This window comes from Liolophura sinensis, chromosome 5 (genome assembly GCF_032854445.1).
Source record: "Liolophura sinensis isolate JHLJ2023 chromosome 5, CUHK_Ljap_v2, whole genome shotgun sequence".
Lineage (NCBI taxonomy): Eukaryota > Metazoa > Mollusca > Polyplacophora > Chitonida > Chitonidae > Liolophura > Liolophura sinensis.
This window is the reverse complement of record NC_088299.1, coordinates 7092361-7111137: the sequence shown is the minus strand read 5'-3', so window position 1 is coordinate 7111137 and position 18777 is coordinate 7092361. Positions and strand designations below refer to the sequence as shown.

The 18777-nt window shown below is 39.2% G+C and overlaps 1 protein-coding gene across 1 annotated transcript; it reads right to left on the bottom strand.

Annotated features, from left to right (window-relative positions):
- Positions 1 to 851: 851 nt before the first annotated feature.
- On the bottom strand, positions 852 to 18448 carry LOC135465998 (nuclear receptor coactivator 5-like). Its single transcript, XM_064743382.1, is given in 12 exon segments — positions 852 to 965; positions 967 to 1146; positions 1148 to 1182; positions 3093 to 3292; positions 3776 to 3889; positions 6664 to 6753; positions 7306 to 7425; positions 8374 to 8424; positions 9995 to 10070; positions 11992 to 12105; positions 13269 to 13756; positions 18371 to 18448. Coding segments are annotated over 11 exon segments (1569 nt in total). The 5' UTR covers positions 13744 to 13756; positions 18371 to 18448.
- Between the last annotated feature and the right edge of the window lie 329 nt (positions 18449 to 18777).

Sequence of the window (18777 nt, the reverse complement as noted above, 5' to 3'; positions counted from 1 at the left end):
TTGCCATTGTGGGACCCGCTTTAGTACTGTCTCCATTGAAGAGGCTCAGGATTTTTGCTTGAAGGTCTTGTCGTTGTTGCATGGCCGCGGCCTCTTTGCTGCTTTGCCTTGCTGGTGGCTGCTTGTGAGATGGAGAATAAACAAATGTTATGGTAGCACACGGATACAAAATAAACTATACACTTCAAGCCGCAGTCAACCCACCCTCCCAGTCATACCTTCCCTCCCCTCCATGGCTACAGGCCTGCACATATAATATCAGTACAAATGGAAATACATAATGAAGATAACACCAACACCCAACAATTTATATTTATTTTACATCATACAAGGTTTCACCGTTTCAACGTTGATATTTAACCATTTGTACACAACCAGCCAGAGCACTAAAATTTATAAGGAAAATTTAAAGAAAGAAAAAAAAAAACAACTTTTAGAGTGCCCTTTCCTACTGGCAGACATTATCCTGAGGGGAGTATAGTAACCCAAGACCTTGGGGGTTGACACCAATGTTGGTAATGAATTATCTCAGCTATACGCAGGGAAGTTCACAAATGCATTTGGAAGTCGGCAGCAAAATGGTGGTGGAGCACCTGGGCTCAGTCAATACTCATTTTTTCAAGCTGTACCAACACGTGGATATGTCCACAACAATCTGCGAGGAAATTTTGCATTTGCAGAGAATTAAGACCAGCTGTAGCGATACAAATTAGGATGCCCTTTTTTAAAAAAAAAAATAACGGGTCAAGATGTTGGTAGCATTTGAATCTTGAAATCAGCACGCTGTTTCCTTCATACTATCAACCACTGAAAAAACAAGTACGCTGCAAATTCACGATGTCTCAAAGAACCTACCCTCTTTCTCTTCTGGGGACAAAATGGCTGCCCTGGGGGGCAACTGTGACTGCAGGACTCTCTGCTACTGGTGGGTCACCTCTCAGCTTATTGCGTCTCTCGGTGAGGTAAACTGATGACTTTATCTAGCTCTACCACGGTCAGCTGACGATTATCTGCCAGCAGATTTAACAAGTAAGAGATTCCAGGTTCAGGCGTTATAAAAGGGGCTGGGCCTGGGGCTGGCCTGGGCGGTGGGGCAGCCTTTTCACGTACTGATTGCACGTAACGATCAAAACTTCGCGCTACTAAAAGACATGGCGTCATCCAGAGGCATGTTTCTGTGCTCTGTCAAAAATGAAGAAGATCAATATAGGATTACTCAAAATAAGTCATATTGCACCATTTGGAAATATACGAAGTGTAAAAAACACACACAACAAACAACATTATGAAGTAGATATGCATTTTGTCTTTTGTATGTAAAAAAAATTAAGAAAAGCATTCAACCACTGGAATATAAGCATGGCTCTTTATTCAACATGTTTAATCTTCATGGTCCAGTTCTGAAAAATGGAAAATGCAAATGGTTTATCACCAAAATATTACAGTTTTGTGAACATTTTAACAGAAGAAAGTTGTACAGTTTGAAAGGTAACAAACTTCTGCAAAACTGGCTTTCACATTGCTGTGATTCAAATCTCATTAGTTTTCGTAAAAATCTAAATAGTGAGGTTTTCTACAACATCCTGAAAGTCATTTCATCATCTTTCTTGAGTTACTTTCAACTGGATTCATACAACTCCGAACATTTTGGTGCATTATTCATCTGAAAAAAGGCAAACATCTGTAGATTGGCACGGACTGTTGTTCGAAGATGTCTCAGTGATTCACCCCAGAACTGCACCACGTTTACTCGACAGGTAATCACAAAACAGCAATTTTGATTGTACAGGAATATAAAACCTATGTTGTTGTGAATGCAGTATATCCATCTTATGTTAATATAGGATATTCATGATTTAGAAAATAGGACCCAGGTTACCATGAAAATAGGACCCAGGTTACCATGAATATAGGACCCAGGTGTACCATGAATATAGGATCCATGTTATCAAGAATATAGGATCCATGTTATCATGAATATAGGATATATGTTATCACGAATATAGGATATATGTTATCATGAATATAGGATCCATGTTACGAATATAGGATCCATGTTATCATGAATATAAGGGTCCATGCTATCACGAATATAGGATCCATGTTATCACGAATATAGGATTCATGTTATTATGAATATTGGATCCATGTTATCACGAATATAGGATTCATGTTATCATAAATATAGGATCCATGTTATCACGAATATAGGATCTGTTGTCATGAATGTAGAGCCTGTGCTTAGCACATGAAAATACAAACGGTGTCATAGGATGTGTTTATCAGAAGTATAGGACCTTTGGTATAGATCCCAAGTTATCAAACTAAAGGCTGGTACATGAACTTCAAACTCAAACGCAATGCAACAAAGAGCAAATAGATCTTTATTTCTCATCGAAAATAGACTCATCTTTTAATACTCACCAACAGACTTGACTACAATCAAGTGGTTTTTGAAACCACTAGGCCGACAGCTATCTTTATATTTACAGGGGTCCAGAAGATTCACTTTACGCGACGTTTCTGACGCGTTATCTTGCGGTGTTTATTTGTGATGCATCATTTTGCTTTGTTTATTAGTTAAGCATTATTCTGCTGTTTTAATTTGTGACGGGTTATTTTGCTGTGTTTATTCATGACCCACTATTTTGAGGTCTTTACTACCATGTATACGTTTTGTATAATTTTTTTTATTCTTTCTCCAGTCAAAACTGAGCAGTGAAAAAGGTTTTGTAGGGATTCTTTCACAAATCGCTCACTGCAAACGATCAAAGTAAGATACTAAAGACTTCAATAAATTTTTCAAATACAAATTTATTTCACATGCCTGAAAACATATTTTGTTGTCCTACTTTCTCTGCGAATTTCACTCTTTTACACATTGTATCGAATATGAACTAGAAGCAGAAAAGACAACACCGTTCCCATAAAACAAAGTATATCAATTCCGATGTACATTTAAAACACACTTTATTTAAGAACTTCTACGATTTCCTTGAAATGATCTTTCTGAATTAAACACTGTTACAGATTCCAAATTCAGCACACCGCCAATTGTCTGAATTTTTGCCAGAGATGATAGGCCGACTTACCTTGTGGCTGACCGTGCAAGATGTTCAGAGTGACTGAACTATGAACTTCGTTTTGGCTGGTGATGACGATGGCAAACAGTGTCCCCCGTCTTGTCATGTCCTCCACCGCCAGTGGAATAGTGCGGTCTTCAGGCAGCACGGCAATGGAAGCTACTAATCCATTGGCCTTAACCTTCCTAATGATCAACTCGCCGTATGGTCTAGAAAGATAAAAGAGTAAATTCACATACATTGCTAAATACTCTAAATAGACATACATAATTCTCCATGACTAACTTACCCATTTTTCCTGATTGTGAGAGGTCTATAAATTCCAGAAAGGTGTTCTGAGGTTTGCTTGGAAATGTTATTTTCCATGTTTTGCATGGGATGTTATTCTTGTGGAAAATTGTAAGTTTCAGCACTTAAAAAATAATATTAACTTTTATAATAATAATAATAATAACTTCTGCTGCTACTGAGCCAGAGAACACTCACTTCAGGAATAAATCAAATTAAGCTCACTGCAACTCTTCAACCTTCTTGCACAAGACTCCACAAGTCAAGACTTTATTAGCTAAATATCAATAAAGGTCTTGAAAACATGCAAAAAGGCTGAAGACTTACAGTGGCTTTGTATGCCACAATGTGAGAGGTTTGTTTCTTACTCCAGTCAGAGCAGAGTCTACCAGTTTCTGTCTCACCTGACTTGTTCCTCTGTGAGTAGCACAGTACACTCTGGAGGAGGTAGGGGTCGCTGTGGGGGCAGGTAAGGGTCCACATATGGCTCGCGACGTGGGGGTGGTGGGGGGAGTCCTCTGAAATACAGTAAACAGCAGCAAGTCATTAGGACACCAGCAAAACAGCTGACATTTCACACAGGCAATTTTATTTATTTATTTTACTTACTTATTCGTGTTTTACACCATACTCGAGAATATTTCACGTATACGACGACGGACAGCATTATGGTGGGAGAAAAAACGGGGGAGTTCAGGGGAAGCCCACGACCATCCGCAGGTTGTTGACAGACCCTCTCCCCGACGGCTGTGGCGATTTTAACAAAATAAGCGAATGAATGTTTAGAGTAATATTTATTTATACCTGGTTTCAAGAATATTTCAATTATAGGATGGCGGTCAGCGTTCTGGTGGGAGGAAAATGGGCAGAGCCTGGGGGAAACCCAGTCATCAGCAGGTTACCGAAAGACCTTCCTATGTACAATGTGAACCGTAAACATCTGACACGTTCTGCCCTATGACAATATAGAAGTACCCTCCATTGACAATGGATGAGCAATTCATTTATTTCCATCTTTTATTTGTCTGCTGTGTTTAATTCTTTATGTCTCTGGTGGAAGTTTTATGCCATTCCCTAAAATACTGTATTTGTAAAGCAGTTTGTCAGCTTTACACATGGAGGAACTCTACTAGACAGAGGTATGTAAGAGTAATCATTTGCCAGATACTTGGCAATTCTGATGACAAAATCCTAATTGATCAGCCCAGTGCTTCTGTTAGTAAACACTGTTTTATTCATTTATTTTGTTTATCTGATTGGTGTTTGACGCAGAGCTCAGGTGTTTTATTTATTTATATTATCTGACTGGTGTTTTATGCCATACTCAAGACTATTTCACTTATATGACACCAACCAGCCTTATGGTAAGAGAAAATCGGGCAGTTCGAGGGAAACCCATGACCATCCGCAGGCTGCTGGCCCATGTGTGGTTTGAGAAGAAGCCAGCATGAGCTGGACATCATGGGTCAAAGCGCCATGTTGGTGTACTAACCACCTCGGCCAAGTCAAATCTATGGTCAGAGGAAAACAGTGCCTAGAGTAAACCACCGGCCTTTGCCAAACCTATAGCCAAAATGCCACGGCTGAAATAGCTAAGCCTGGATTTGAACACGTGACCTCAGTAGTCAAGGGCCTGATAGTTGCAGTAAGCCAGCGCTTTAAACATCTAAACCAGCAAGACACCTTCCTCAACATTTACTCAGGCAGCGAAATTTGGCCTGCCGGCGAAACCCAGAAATCGGTTACGTCTTTTCCGCCTCGCCTAACCTATCATTTGGTTACGCCACGTATGTTTATCAATCCGATCGGTTACGCTAATTGTTTACGTGGTTTATGTTTCAGGCATCATTATGGATCAAGTATTCAGCTCAATGTTATGTTTGTTTTTCTTTTCTATATCTAGCAGCTCATACCGTAAGGTTGGTGAACAAAAGAAAGAGAAATTTTACACTCACACGGTGTTTCAACGTTGTGTGTTGCCTGGTTGGTACTTGACTCCTGTGGCACATTTTTACGTGAAATTCCGTTATACAGGCTTATATGTTTGCAATATGCCCAGTCCAACATTAAGTACTTCCAGTAAGTGTCATTACGGTATTGGGGAGCGAGTTTGGTATCCCTGATTACTGATAATTAACGCAGTTTCCAACGCACGTGGTGTGAGTCTTACCATAGTGATATATATATATATACAGTATATATATACTCGCTACAGGGCCGGGAGAGACCTTGACGTCACAGGCCTATGCGTCACAGGCCTGTGCTCTAAATCAGAACGCAGCCGGTGAGGTCCCGTGAGGGTTCCATCAATCTGTACAGTAGACTCGACTAATTTGGGCTCGAGTAGCAATTAAACTACATGTACATGAAAAGGTAACCTTGTTTTATTTACTTGCGTGATCGTGAAAAGATAAGTCAAAATAAATAATTTGAGTATTATCTCAAAGCCTGTAAAGCATATATGAATGATTACATTTCCATGTGACCAGCACAGGCAGCTGGCTGTGGCTGAAATCGATGTTTCTATTTTTAGACGCGTTGCCATACTGGCCGCGTTGTGATTATGAAAGCTGTTCAGTCCAGTTTATCTGTAGTTACCTAATGCACACTGACTCTAAGAACGTTCTCGTTGGACAGTTGGCCTAACCGATTTTCCGGTTAGCCAAATTGAACCGCACGTAACCGTTGCGCGACCGACGGTTTCGTTCGCGCCAAATTTCGCTGCCTGTTTACTGTTATGAAAGAGGAAACTTTCAGTGCAATTTAAGCACATTTATAATTAGATTTTGGAGACAAAACTACATGGATTGCATCGGCCAATTTCTGGGCTTCTTAAAAAGTATGACCTTAATGGTCTACAAAGAATAAAGCCGTAAAAATATGCTTGAATAAACACCTTGCACACATGCCCAAAAGGTTGAAGAATCACAGCAGAGAGCAAAATTAAACTCACACAAAATAGGCAGATTTTACCCCAGTTCGCTGTCAAATATTTATTGATTTATTTATCTGATTGGTGTTTTACACCTTACTCAAGAATGTTTCACTTATACGACGGCGGCCCGCATTATGGTGGGAGGAAACTGGGCAAAGCCCGGGGAAAACCCACGACCATCCGCAGGTTGCTGATAGACCTTCCCATTGGTGAGAGGCTCCTGGGTCATTACGCTGCGCTAGCGCGCTAACCAAATGAACCACAGAGGCCCCCGCTGTAAAACAAGCCAGTCAATTACATACAGGTGTAATTTTTGTGCACCTTTACCAGATCTTCAGCCCTGCCTTGTTGACTCACCTGTATCTGTCGTCTCTCAGTCTGTCCAGGTAAGGGTCGTCTGGAGGAGGGAGACGTCTGTAGGGGTCATCATAATACGGGTCATCTCGCCTGGTAAACACACACAAACACACAGTTATTTCATCAGTATTTAATCCACAGAGCAACTACAATCTTGTGAGAAAACTGATGTAAGCGCTCCAGTGAAACATCATGAAAATTTCTTAACCCCCTTTTTTGTTAATTTATATTAATACATAGAGGAAATCATCTAAAGCCTAAATTGAAAAATCGGCTGATGGTGGATTTGAACCACCACCATGACTGCTAAGAGGCACAAGGAGGCATGCATTCTCAAGATCCATATTTTGCACTATTTTTCCAGATTTTTAAAATATACAGCACATAGCACTATCACACCTGCGAGGCAATCACATACAAGTGATGTGGGCGGACGTGGGTTACCCACAGGGTCTGCCTGGCTTCCTCCCACCATAATGCTGGCCGCCGTCCTATAAATCAACCATAATTAATCCACACTAACTGGCTAATAGCAGATTTCTTTTCAATTCTCTATTTAACGTATGAACTACACACTCCTCAGTTTATCAGCGGTAGGCAAATCTTCCCACACATGGACTTGAGTAGTCTCCCTTAGTATACCTGACAGGGGGGTCTCTCAGATCTCTGTAGGGGTCTCTGTATCTGTCGTCCCTCAAGGGTGAGCGATCTCTGACGAGGCGAACAGGTGAACGGTCTCGTGGGAGGCGGCCTGGGGTTAAACTGGTGAAAAGATAACTCATGGACTTAGTAACTTGTTGATTTTCTAAATTGATGCACTCTCAGGATAATGCAAACGACTCCAGCACACAAGCATACAACTAAAGCAAGCTCATTTTACAGGTACACTAATAGATTTGCTGGTACCTCTTCAATCGTAAGACAGTGGATTTTTTTTTCTGCAAAATATTGTAAGCATTTTAGTTTATTTAAAGGATCTAAAGTATAATGTCAGAAGAAAAATCATTAAACACTTCCAGAAAACTAGTTTGAGTTAATTTTTACCTAGCAAAATTTGTAAATTTTTCAGACCATATTGAGACCAGTGACGTCAAATCAACTTTATTCCACTAATAACAGTGCCAGATTCCCCATTCAAAAGGCATACCCATATAAATCTATGAATGCATTTGCTGAATGGACAACAAACTATTTCATGACTGACCCCCTGCCAACCAGTCTGTTTTCCTGGTTCTAGCCTCCTCGTGCTGAGCAAAGAGCGAGGCAGCAACAAGTACCGTACCATTTATAAAGTCTTTGGTATGATGCGATCCGGGTTTGATCTCAGGTCACCCGAATTAAGAAATATAAAAAACAGTCCTTGAGAAACACAAAATTATATTTGTCATCCTGTAAGGAAGTTTGTGCATTTCTCAATTCCTATATTAAATCTTTCTAAACTCTTGTAGATGCACATGTACAAGAATCACTATGTCGGGCGGACAGAATAATAACATCCATGCAGACAAAGCCTGGTGTGCAGGATCGACAAGTCAGGGCGACAGTAACAAGTTGCACAAGTCAGGGCGACAGTAACAAGCTGCACAAGTCAGGGCGACAGTAACAAGTTGCACAAGTCAGGGCGACAGTAACAAGTTGCACGAGTCAGGACAACAGAAAAAAATTTGCACAAGTCCTTACAACAGCAACAAGTTGCACAATCACCAATACCTGTCAGGTCTGTCCGGGTCAGGCCTTTGTACACCAGACAGAGGAAGAAGCCTGAGTTAAACAAAGGTCAAAATTATCACACAAGTGAATGGGGAGTACACATGTGCGATATAATCTAGTACAGCAGCAATGACAAGAATTTGTATTTACTGTTGGACAAAACTGAAAACATTATGCCCAAAGTTTCCATCCCCCATCCCCCACCCCCCTCCTTCACTTCCACCCACACACACCCTCTTTATGACTATTTCCATATGTATTTCATCTCCTGGCAAAATTACTGCTTTCAAAGGCACAAAAGTCTGTTATGACAAATCTGCACCAACAGCAAATTAAACTTCAGTGCTTCAATCACATGAATGAATAATTGTTCTTTAATTCCACATTGGCAATATTTCAGTCATACCGTTGTGAGCAAAATAAGTGAACTTATTACATTAAAGTTTGCAAAAATTACAAATCTTCAGAGAAAGTTAGGCCATACAGAGCAAAATCTTCACAGCTTCAGTGGCAGCGAAATTGTTTCCGCACAAAAAATTAAGTGAAAATTAAAGTATCAGAAAATGGGCAGAAAAAAGTACATATACCATAATTTGGTATGCAGCTTTTGTGTTTCATCTGAAATTTAGCATTTCTCAAGTGACGCATTCTGATCAATTCATCAACCTTATAGGACCAGTTAAAGAGTTTTCGTTAAGTTGAAAGTAGGTAGCATTAAAAGTGCCATTCTAAAGGCCTTTATCTGCTTCTGAATGTGCATTTTCACACACAGCACCAAACTTTAGGTGATATACACTATGTTTTCCCTCAAAGTTATTTCAGATATCATTTGAGTACTAAGATGTAATTTCAGTATTCGACCTTTCTCGATCAGAACTATTTTGATGATTGTGTCACATGATAAAATTAATGAAATCTGCATATTATCTATCAGAGTGAGTGAAAGCTTGGGGTTTAAAATTGTACTTAACCATTTTTCAGTTATGTGACGACGAAGGAATTCTTACAGTGCATGTAATGTGCCTCCTTCCTGCAGGACTAATTTCCACCGCTCTTTTATCAAGTGCTGCTTCAATGAGACAGCTTACCGATGGCAAATAAGCCACCCTGTCCCAACCATTATACTGAGAAAGGTCAACCTGTCGCACTATTCCCTTCACTTTGAACGGCAATGAGGAAAATATAATTTCCTCTTTCAAGGTCTTGGGTGTGACCCGACTTAGGCCCCGAAACAGACACTCCACCAACTGAGTTATCTGGGCCAGTGTTATCTGTCAGAAAACTGATGCACAAATCAACAATGGTATAATAGTGTTCAGTCTAACTGGGGCAGTTTTATCACCTGTAACTGATTTGATTCACTACCATCTGTGAAAGCCCTAAGACAATACCAGACAAACTAACACCTTTCCAAACTGTCAATCAAGAACACCCATTTCACCAATCATACTCAATAATGCTGCAAATAGATCAACCGGATGTTACAACCTTCAATCTTTGTGTCGTGTCTCAAAATGGAACGAGGCGTAAAATTATCACGCAACAGGATTGTCAGATATCAGGCACGAGGGATCAATCAATTGCTTATCATGACTGCCTTGAGCACTCAGCTGTAACTTACCCCATGGGCGGAGGGGGTGAGGGACGTCTGGCAAATCCTTCTCTGTCTCGTCTTCCTTCCATAGCCATTTTTATATCTGAAATAAAGCAGAAACTAATAGAATTATGGCGATGCTCAACATTATAATGATATGAACATGTTCAACACTGGATTTCATCACTGGCAGAAAACCGACAGCTTTAGGCCTGTCCCTTTGCAGGTCTGGGAATGAATGGACAATCATTAAACATGTTCAATTAGAGGTTATGCAAAACCAGTTAACAGGAAACAGGAGCAGGTTGCCAGAAATATACATGAGACGGTTACCATATGATGTCAATGTTGACCTACATGAACATCTACAGTAGGTCAAGAGGGGAAAATATTCAATCACACACAGCAATTGTAACAAATTGTCGTAAAACAACAATCAAATAAATAAATAATAAATGAAGAATACTAGTAAATAATACATGGATTTGGTATCACAGATTCCACAGAGTTCACCCGCGGGAGATACATAAAGGGCTGAAAAAGTCACCTTAACATGAATTCTAGCACACAAGAGACACGATGGTTGTAGTTCGGTAATTTACAGTAATTAACATATGGGCTGGGTGTTAACAATGTGACATCAGCCCTGTGTTACTGTTCTTAACAAATATGTAAAACCCGAGCACAATACAAATCCGTACAGTGCTTTTCAGATATAACCCTTACACAATGACCTGAATACTGCTTTCATTGTTCTTGGATGCTGACACTGATGTTAGCATAAACACTGATGTCAACTGATAAACACTGGATTTTAAGTGTCTTGAAATCCATCCCTTTATGTGCATTTTTTACAACTCTGGATGGATTTTATCACTTTTTGTACATGTAAATTAAAATACTATCTTCACCCGAAAATACAATCATATCTTCTGCATGCAAAGACCATATAAGAACAATAACAAGTTTAGTTAGTAAGGCTGTGACACAGTCGATGTTGTTACGCAGGCGTCTTAACTGTCTCCTAAAGGCACATTTAATATTACTCCCTTCAAAGCACAAATGTAATAAATACTTGGCATTTCCACAAATGTAATAATACATTTACACAAATGTAATAATACATGTAACATAATCTAAGGGCAGCAACTGTTTTGACGGCAGTTATACCTGACAGACTCTATCAAGCTTAATGATCATACAGAAACACACATTGCAAGTTTTTGATTGAAGTAATCAGTTTTTATTTGTCTCAATAGCACTGCTGACCTGTGAACATTTCCAGTAAAATTTCTTCACAAGCATTGATAACGACTAACGAGTCAGTCATTAAACTTCGCATAAATAACGACCTTAGATTTTGTCCAGGGCGAATTTCCTCACTATGCCTGATTCTCTCATTTCTTGTGATGTCTGAAATTCCTTTTGTGGTTTCTTTGAAGGTACATGCAGAATGATATCATAGTAGAGAAAAGTTAGTTATCTCCAAAAATGTGCTAATTTGTGGCATATTTTGGGTCAAATAAAGAAATCATATTTGCTCAGATTCTCTGAACTACACATTCACAAAAAAAAAAAAAAAAATAGAATTCTTTGCACACTGTGCAATGTGTATGTAAATGAAACCTAAGGGTTAGGATGGACCAATATCATACGGTTTACAGGTTTTCTGACTGGTATCTGTTTTCAAGCATTCAGCATAAGGCAAATGATCATAATTACAGTTCAGCATAAGGCAAATGATCAAAATTACAGAACATTGCTTCATTTAGAAGCAATACATGAACCTACCCTTTTACAGAAAACCTGAAATAAAGTGCCGTGAAATCGGTCTATTTCCAAAAGGATTTGAAATGCATTTAATTGCCTAAAGTTTGCCCAAAGGAACACAATAGTAACATGAGGGAGGCAACTGCATTCTGTATGATGGTCTTTTGGGGTTGTTTTATTTGTTTTTACCAAAGCCCCCTGATCTATTGGCCACCTGTGTCATCACAGGTGTCAATGGCCGGATCACCACATACCAATTTTACGCCCTTTCCAAATACTCCCTCGGCCTTCCTCCACAGCAATCCTCGCATCGGCCTCAGTCTCGTACTGCAGAAAAGCGTATCCACGATCCACAAACATGTTGACGCCTGTAATAATAATCAGCAATAGGGTTACCCTAAATGACCTGAAAATTCGACCAAAAAAAAGAGCATTTCTGGAGGCCAAAAAAATGTCATGAGATATTACTTCTGGTGTTAAAATTTACATTTTTCCAGTTTTCCATCTGAACACCTCTCAAAGCACCTTTCTAAAATCAGTAGAACTCACACAATCTAGAAAAATGAAAAACTTACTCATTGACGAAATTTTAGGTGATTTAGGGTAAATGGGTAAGTGCTAAGCTACATATATTTAGATTTACAGATCAGCCCAGTATTGGCAAGCAGGAGTGCTGAAGTGTTTTACACTCCCATTATCTGAAACCACTCCCTGAAATTACCCAATAGAAGATATAGGACGCAGACTATTTACTTTTTATGGCCCCGGTGTCTGAGAGCGTTAGCACGCCAACACAGCGCAATGACATAAATCACCCAGGAGGCTCTCACCAATGCGGTCGCTGTGAATACAAGTCAAGTTCTGGCTGGCTTCCTCTCCAGCCATCAGAGGAAGGTCTGCCGGCAACATGTTTCCTCCCATCAAAATGCTTGCCGTTGTTGTATAAGTGAAATGTTCTTGAGTACGGTGTAAAACACCAATCAAATAAATGAGTAATTTTAATAAAATGATTTTATTTTTGATGTTTTACACCATATTCAAAAATATTTCACTTATAAGACAGCTGACAGCACTATGGTGGGCGGAAACTGGCCTTACACTCACACTGCCTTCATTGGTTTGAAACTCCTGGGTCATTGCGCTGTGCTAGCATTTTAAGCACCGCGCAACAGAGATCTCGATGTGGCTTATTACGACATGGGGCTGATTTTATTTAATTTAATTCTTTATTTGCTTTAAGGGTGTTTCCTGCAGCCTAATGGCCTCAAGGGTTCTCCCTAACATACATTAACAAAGAAAATGAAATAACAGAAACAAAAATGGAAGGAAACCAGGCAGAGTCCGGGAGAAAACACGACCACACGTAGGTTGCCGACAGACACTCAAAGCAGCCACATTGGTAAGAGTCTCCTCGGTCATTGTATGCTGGCCATCTCCACCCTCTTGTTTATAAGCAATCCAAATTTTAACTTATATGGTCGTCTAAAATTATGCATTTATATCACATTTCAAATTTTAAATTAAGACTTACTTTTCAGTTTGCCATGACTATCCAGCATATGTCTCAGGTCAGCCTCTGTAAAGCTCCCATAAGGAAGATTACACACAAAGACACGGGCTGCCAGAATCTCCTTTGCCTGTTTCTCTTCTTCTCGTTGCCTTCGTAACTGATCCGATGAGTCAGAGGAGGAAGATGAAGACGATGAAGAGCGCCCTCTACCCCCACGTCTCCTGCTGCTCCTGCGACTGTCCCGGCTATGTGACCGATGAGATTGGCTGCGCGTCCGATGATCATGACTTCGGGAACGCCGGTCTCGACTTCGGGAACGCCGGTCTCGACTTCGAGACCGGTGTCGTCCTCGTTCTCGGCTATAGCTTCGACTTCGACGTCTGGAAGAGCTGTGGTTGCGATATGCTCCGGAGTAGGCCAGTGGGGTGCTGTCTCTGTGTCCGCCACTTCTGTAGGACTCGCGGCTTCGACTGCGGCGATAGTCAAGTCTGTCCATGACTGACCCTCACCTGTAAAACACAGAGATTTTACTCACCTGGTCCAAAGCACAGGTAATACAGTCAGTTTACTCTTCTGGTACCTTTCCTATATATACATATATATATATATATATATATATATATATATATATATATATAAATAGATATTTATTTACTTATTCATTTTACTAGCGTTCAACAATGTACTATAACATTAACATTAATACTGTACACTAAAAATGATTTAAACTACCCAACAGCAGTTTTATCAGCAGACTGTTGTGACGATGATTATCATTTTCAACGATAAAGTTCTATTTATCTTCATTAACACCAACATTCTTACTTCCTGCCTTTGATTAAATAAAACATGTATCCATTTCCAATTATGTCACATATTTAGAAATTATTATAAATACCTGTAATGGATACACATTTATGAAATCAAATATTAGAAAATTCAGAATTGTTAAAGAGATTAGAATAGAGTTCTAGGATGGAAATTTGTCAACGATGAAACTTCCAAAAATTTATGCACATCATATTGATATTCATGAGAAAAAAAATTATCTTCGTCAAAACTCGCAATTCTTATCTGAACATTTGTATAGTCAATCAGCATGTACTGTACTGATGTTCGTATTTTGGAAATGTAAATACTTGTAACACACATGAAAACTGACAAACATCTATGAAGTTATCTCACCAGTGAACCAAACACAGCGCAGTTCTGTGAATTATTGAAAAAATCCAGAAAAGACGACAACGCGATCAAAATCAAGACAAACGCGTAAACAAACGGCTCTATAGTTGTGCCTCACTGAAGAAGAAAAATCTGTCTTAATTCAAAATACATTTTTTTTTCAGCAATTTAATAACACCGAAAATTGTAATCCTTTAAAATGTCTCAAAAAAACGGCTTTAAACATTTTTTTTCACTAGAACCTGTACACAAAATCCATTTTTTCCATGTGAAATTAGAAACTCAATTGATTGTCAAGCCTGACACATACATTTTTTCTTACTTCAAACAGTAATTATCTTATGTTTCATAACTCCACGTTGTGGGGGAGAGGTAATTCACATGAGATGATGAGACGCACATATATTGTAACAAGAATTACTAAATTTAATTGTGCACGAGACAAGTCTGTCGACAAAATTTCGTCTACACTTTGATCCACTTTAACAGCCACCATAAAACAAAATGCACTGTTCAGCTGAAATTATTCAACTGCAATGCAACACACGTGAGTTAGTGACCTCTAGTGAACTGCACCTAATAAAAAATTATCTACCAACAGAAGAAGGCGTCCACCCTCCTTAATAGAGGTCTGCTAAATGAAAAATACCACCAAATACAGGTTTTTTCAAAAGCTTTATTGAAAAGTGTCATACACAATGATTTGGGCAATGAAGTAATATCTCTGGACAATGTTGATATATAATTCCACCCTACTTAATTTTGTTCATCTGCTGATATCTGTTACAAAAGCTTTCTACAAACAGTCCAATACCATTCCAGAAGCAAACCACTGGCACACTGCCAGCACACAAATGCTACACTGCTAGAAACGATTTTGAGTGGTATTTATTTATTTATTTGATTGGTGCTTTATGCTGTACTCAAGAATATTTCACTTATACGACGCCGGCCAGCATTATGGTGGGAGGAGACCGAGAAAAGCCCGGGGAAACCCACGACCATCCACACGTTGCTGGAAGACCGATTTTGAGTGGCAGGTATTTCATTTACTTATCTACATGTATCTGAATAATCAGCATTTTATACTGTACTTTGAATATATACTTGACTTTCCTGATAGCGGTCAGGTTTACGGGTGGAGGAAATTCGGGAAACCTGGAGATACCTGAGAACCAACTGCACCTCACTTTTAAAACAAATCCAAGTGAAAAAGTTTCCATCTTGGAGCTAAAGCAATTTGCAGCAGACATGCATAATTCTCATTACATTACCTCCACCTTCAAACAATTACTTGCAAAGAATGATTCTGGCTTAATCCCATTTTGGAAAGTCTATCAGTTATTTTGTGGCAACACTTGTTTTGAGAGATATTTGTAAACAATATCTACTGTTGTAAGACATCATACTTTCTCACATCTTGTTACCTCTTTTTTTGGAAATTTAACATACCATAAAGCAACAGGACTTGTGAGAATATTACATACAAAATGATTTACAAATATGGGCTCTTGAGTGTTCCTTCTGACTTTGCTCATGCTCACTGCAATAACGCCAGCGTCTATCACACAATGGCAAGTACGATGGATTATTGGTTTGGCTCCTTGGCTCCTTGGCTTCCAGATCAGTCCTTGATTAAAGGAAGCAACCTTACGGCTTGATGACACTGCCTCTTGTTATACCACTCCTTGCATAAATGAAATAGCGGCAACTCTCTTGTCATCGCCAATCTTCATGACTAATTGAGTGACAAATGACGGGGAGTGTTGTAGTAAAGCAAACAGAGCCAAGCAGGCCTTGTATAACAAATACACATCACCTCTTAATGTAATTTTCCTTGACACGGTTTCTCTATAATAAATGTTCACGTTGTATCCCAGTACACGTCAGGGGATACATCATGACAAAGGAAAATCATTATCACAGAACATGTCATGGTACATGACATGTCCTGTGATACGTTCAGATATTTTGACATCATAATCATACCACACAATACAACCACAGGATATGCCTTAAGCACACAATAAAAGTTTACGACATCATACCTCCACACTCCACAAAAGTGATTTAAAGCGAAGTAGGTAATACTTGTTCATCATTTTCCGTTTTGTTTTATTTAAATGCAAAGTTACCGACTGCTCCGCCACATCATTAATGATTCAGATATAAGCGTCTATCACCGTACACAATCCTGTGGTGTTTTCTACACAGTTTGTTTTGTATCACAAAACACATTGTGTGTGGAGCATTAATTATTCTGTATCAGAAAGCATTGTGTGTGGTGAGTATTAATTATTCTGTATCAGAAAGCATTGTGTGTGGTGAGTATTGATTATTCTGCATCAGAAAGCATTGTGTGTGGTGAGTATTAATTATTCTGTACCAGAAAGCATTGTGTGTGGTGAGTATTAATTATTCTGTACCAGAAAGCATTGTGTGTGGTGAGTATTGTTCTGTACCAGAAAGCATTGTGTGTGGTGAGTATTGTTCTGTATCAGAAAGCATTGTGTGTGGTGAGTATTAATTATTCTGTACCAGAAAGCATTGTGTGTGGTGAGTATTGTTCTGTATCAGAAAGCATTGTGTGTGGTGAGTATCAATTATTCTGTATCAGAAAGCATTGTGTGTGGTGAGTATCAATTATTCTGTATCAGAAAGCATTGTGTGTGGTGAGTATTAATCATTATCGGTTGAATGCCAACAAGTATCGACTCAAAACGGATATAGATCAAATGATATTGTCTTCCTCAATATGATATGCCAAGACTGAAGCACTCTTTAATCTCGACTTGAATGTCGGCTTGGATGGATGACGGGTAATGTAAAAACTTATGTCAAATCGGAAAACGGACTATACCGTTGTTTTATGGTAAACATATAAAGCCACATATTGGGATTCATGTTCATAATATACAATTGTAAATTTCTCGATATTTTCTCTTTTCACCGTGACATTAATCATATCCTTTCCAGCTTATGATGGCATATTGGTCTGGCAAAAAGAAAAATTACAAACCCTGCTGGAAACGAAACGGCTGACCCATACTGCCCTCGTTTGTGGAAAGCAATAGCACAAAACAATAGCATATGCTCTAGTTGGGATCCCTGGCACGCGATTTGTACATCAAATGCCAGCTATTGTATGATCATATAACAACATAAGGGCATCATTAGTATTTTCCAGCATTAGAAGGGAAGGATAGTTTTGTATCCACCTGCCTGTCGGTGCATGTGCGCCATGTAGATGGCAGCCATTTTGTAAATGACAATTGAGTGGAAATGCTAGACTTTAATAAATATGGTTGGATATTTCACTTTGGGATGACCAACATCTTGGGATTTTAACAGTCAGTTGTTCTAAAACCCTAAGCATTGTAAAGGAGTGACTGGGTGAACGTGGTAGGTTAGTAATCGACTGCTTTTTTACAATTCTTCCCACCGGGGCAAAGGAGACCCAGCTATTACTATGCGAGTGTCAGTAAAAACGGAGAAGAACGTTATGTAGTCATCCAGGGCTAGTCCAGACTGGATCTCAGACCTGCAGACCGGAGCTCTGACTCGACAATTGGATTGGAACTGGAAGATGGAATGCAAATTTTGCATCATGGTCTTACAAGTTTTAGACAGAGTAGCTGGGGTAGACATCAGACCTCAAACTAATCGCTTGCCAAGGCGGATTATGTACAGGAAAGTGTTGGTCCGGTAGAATACTTTGCTTGCAAGACGCTGAGGTTCACAGTAACATCGTCATGTGAAATTACTTGGTTACTAGTCACTAATAGACTTACATGCTCAACACTGAGTCTTCACCGTCGAATACAGGTCGCAATATAGACAGCGAACAACGAATACCGCCCTTATACATCCTCATTCTTCCTAATTTGCAAACGTCAAAAACTTAATGGCTATAAGCATTGCAAATTTTGTGTGCTACTCACCTATACAGAATTCTATTGGTTGGTTAAAAATTTCTTGTGTCAAGACACAAGACAAATTTCACGATCATGCCGGTTTTCTGTGCTGAAATAGCGACATCTAGCGTCGGTATAAAATTTCCAGGGTTGTCTCCCCTTTGAAAGCTTCCAAAATCCTCACCAAAATCTTTACGATGGGCAAATTTCATTTCATTTCCTTGGTTCGTTTCAAATCTTTTTCTCAATATTTCGGCTAGTAATAGTCGACGACAACGTGTTAAAATGGACTGTTTACCTCTATATATCTACTGACTTTAATTCTATGTGTATATTGGATAATCTTGCTTCGGTTTAACGTTAAAGTTAAGGATTTATAATGACAAAATTGAAGAGTTCCACGTTTGAGGTAGAAAATTCCGCGTCTCCACTAA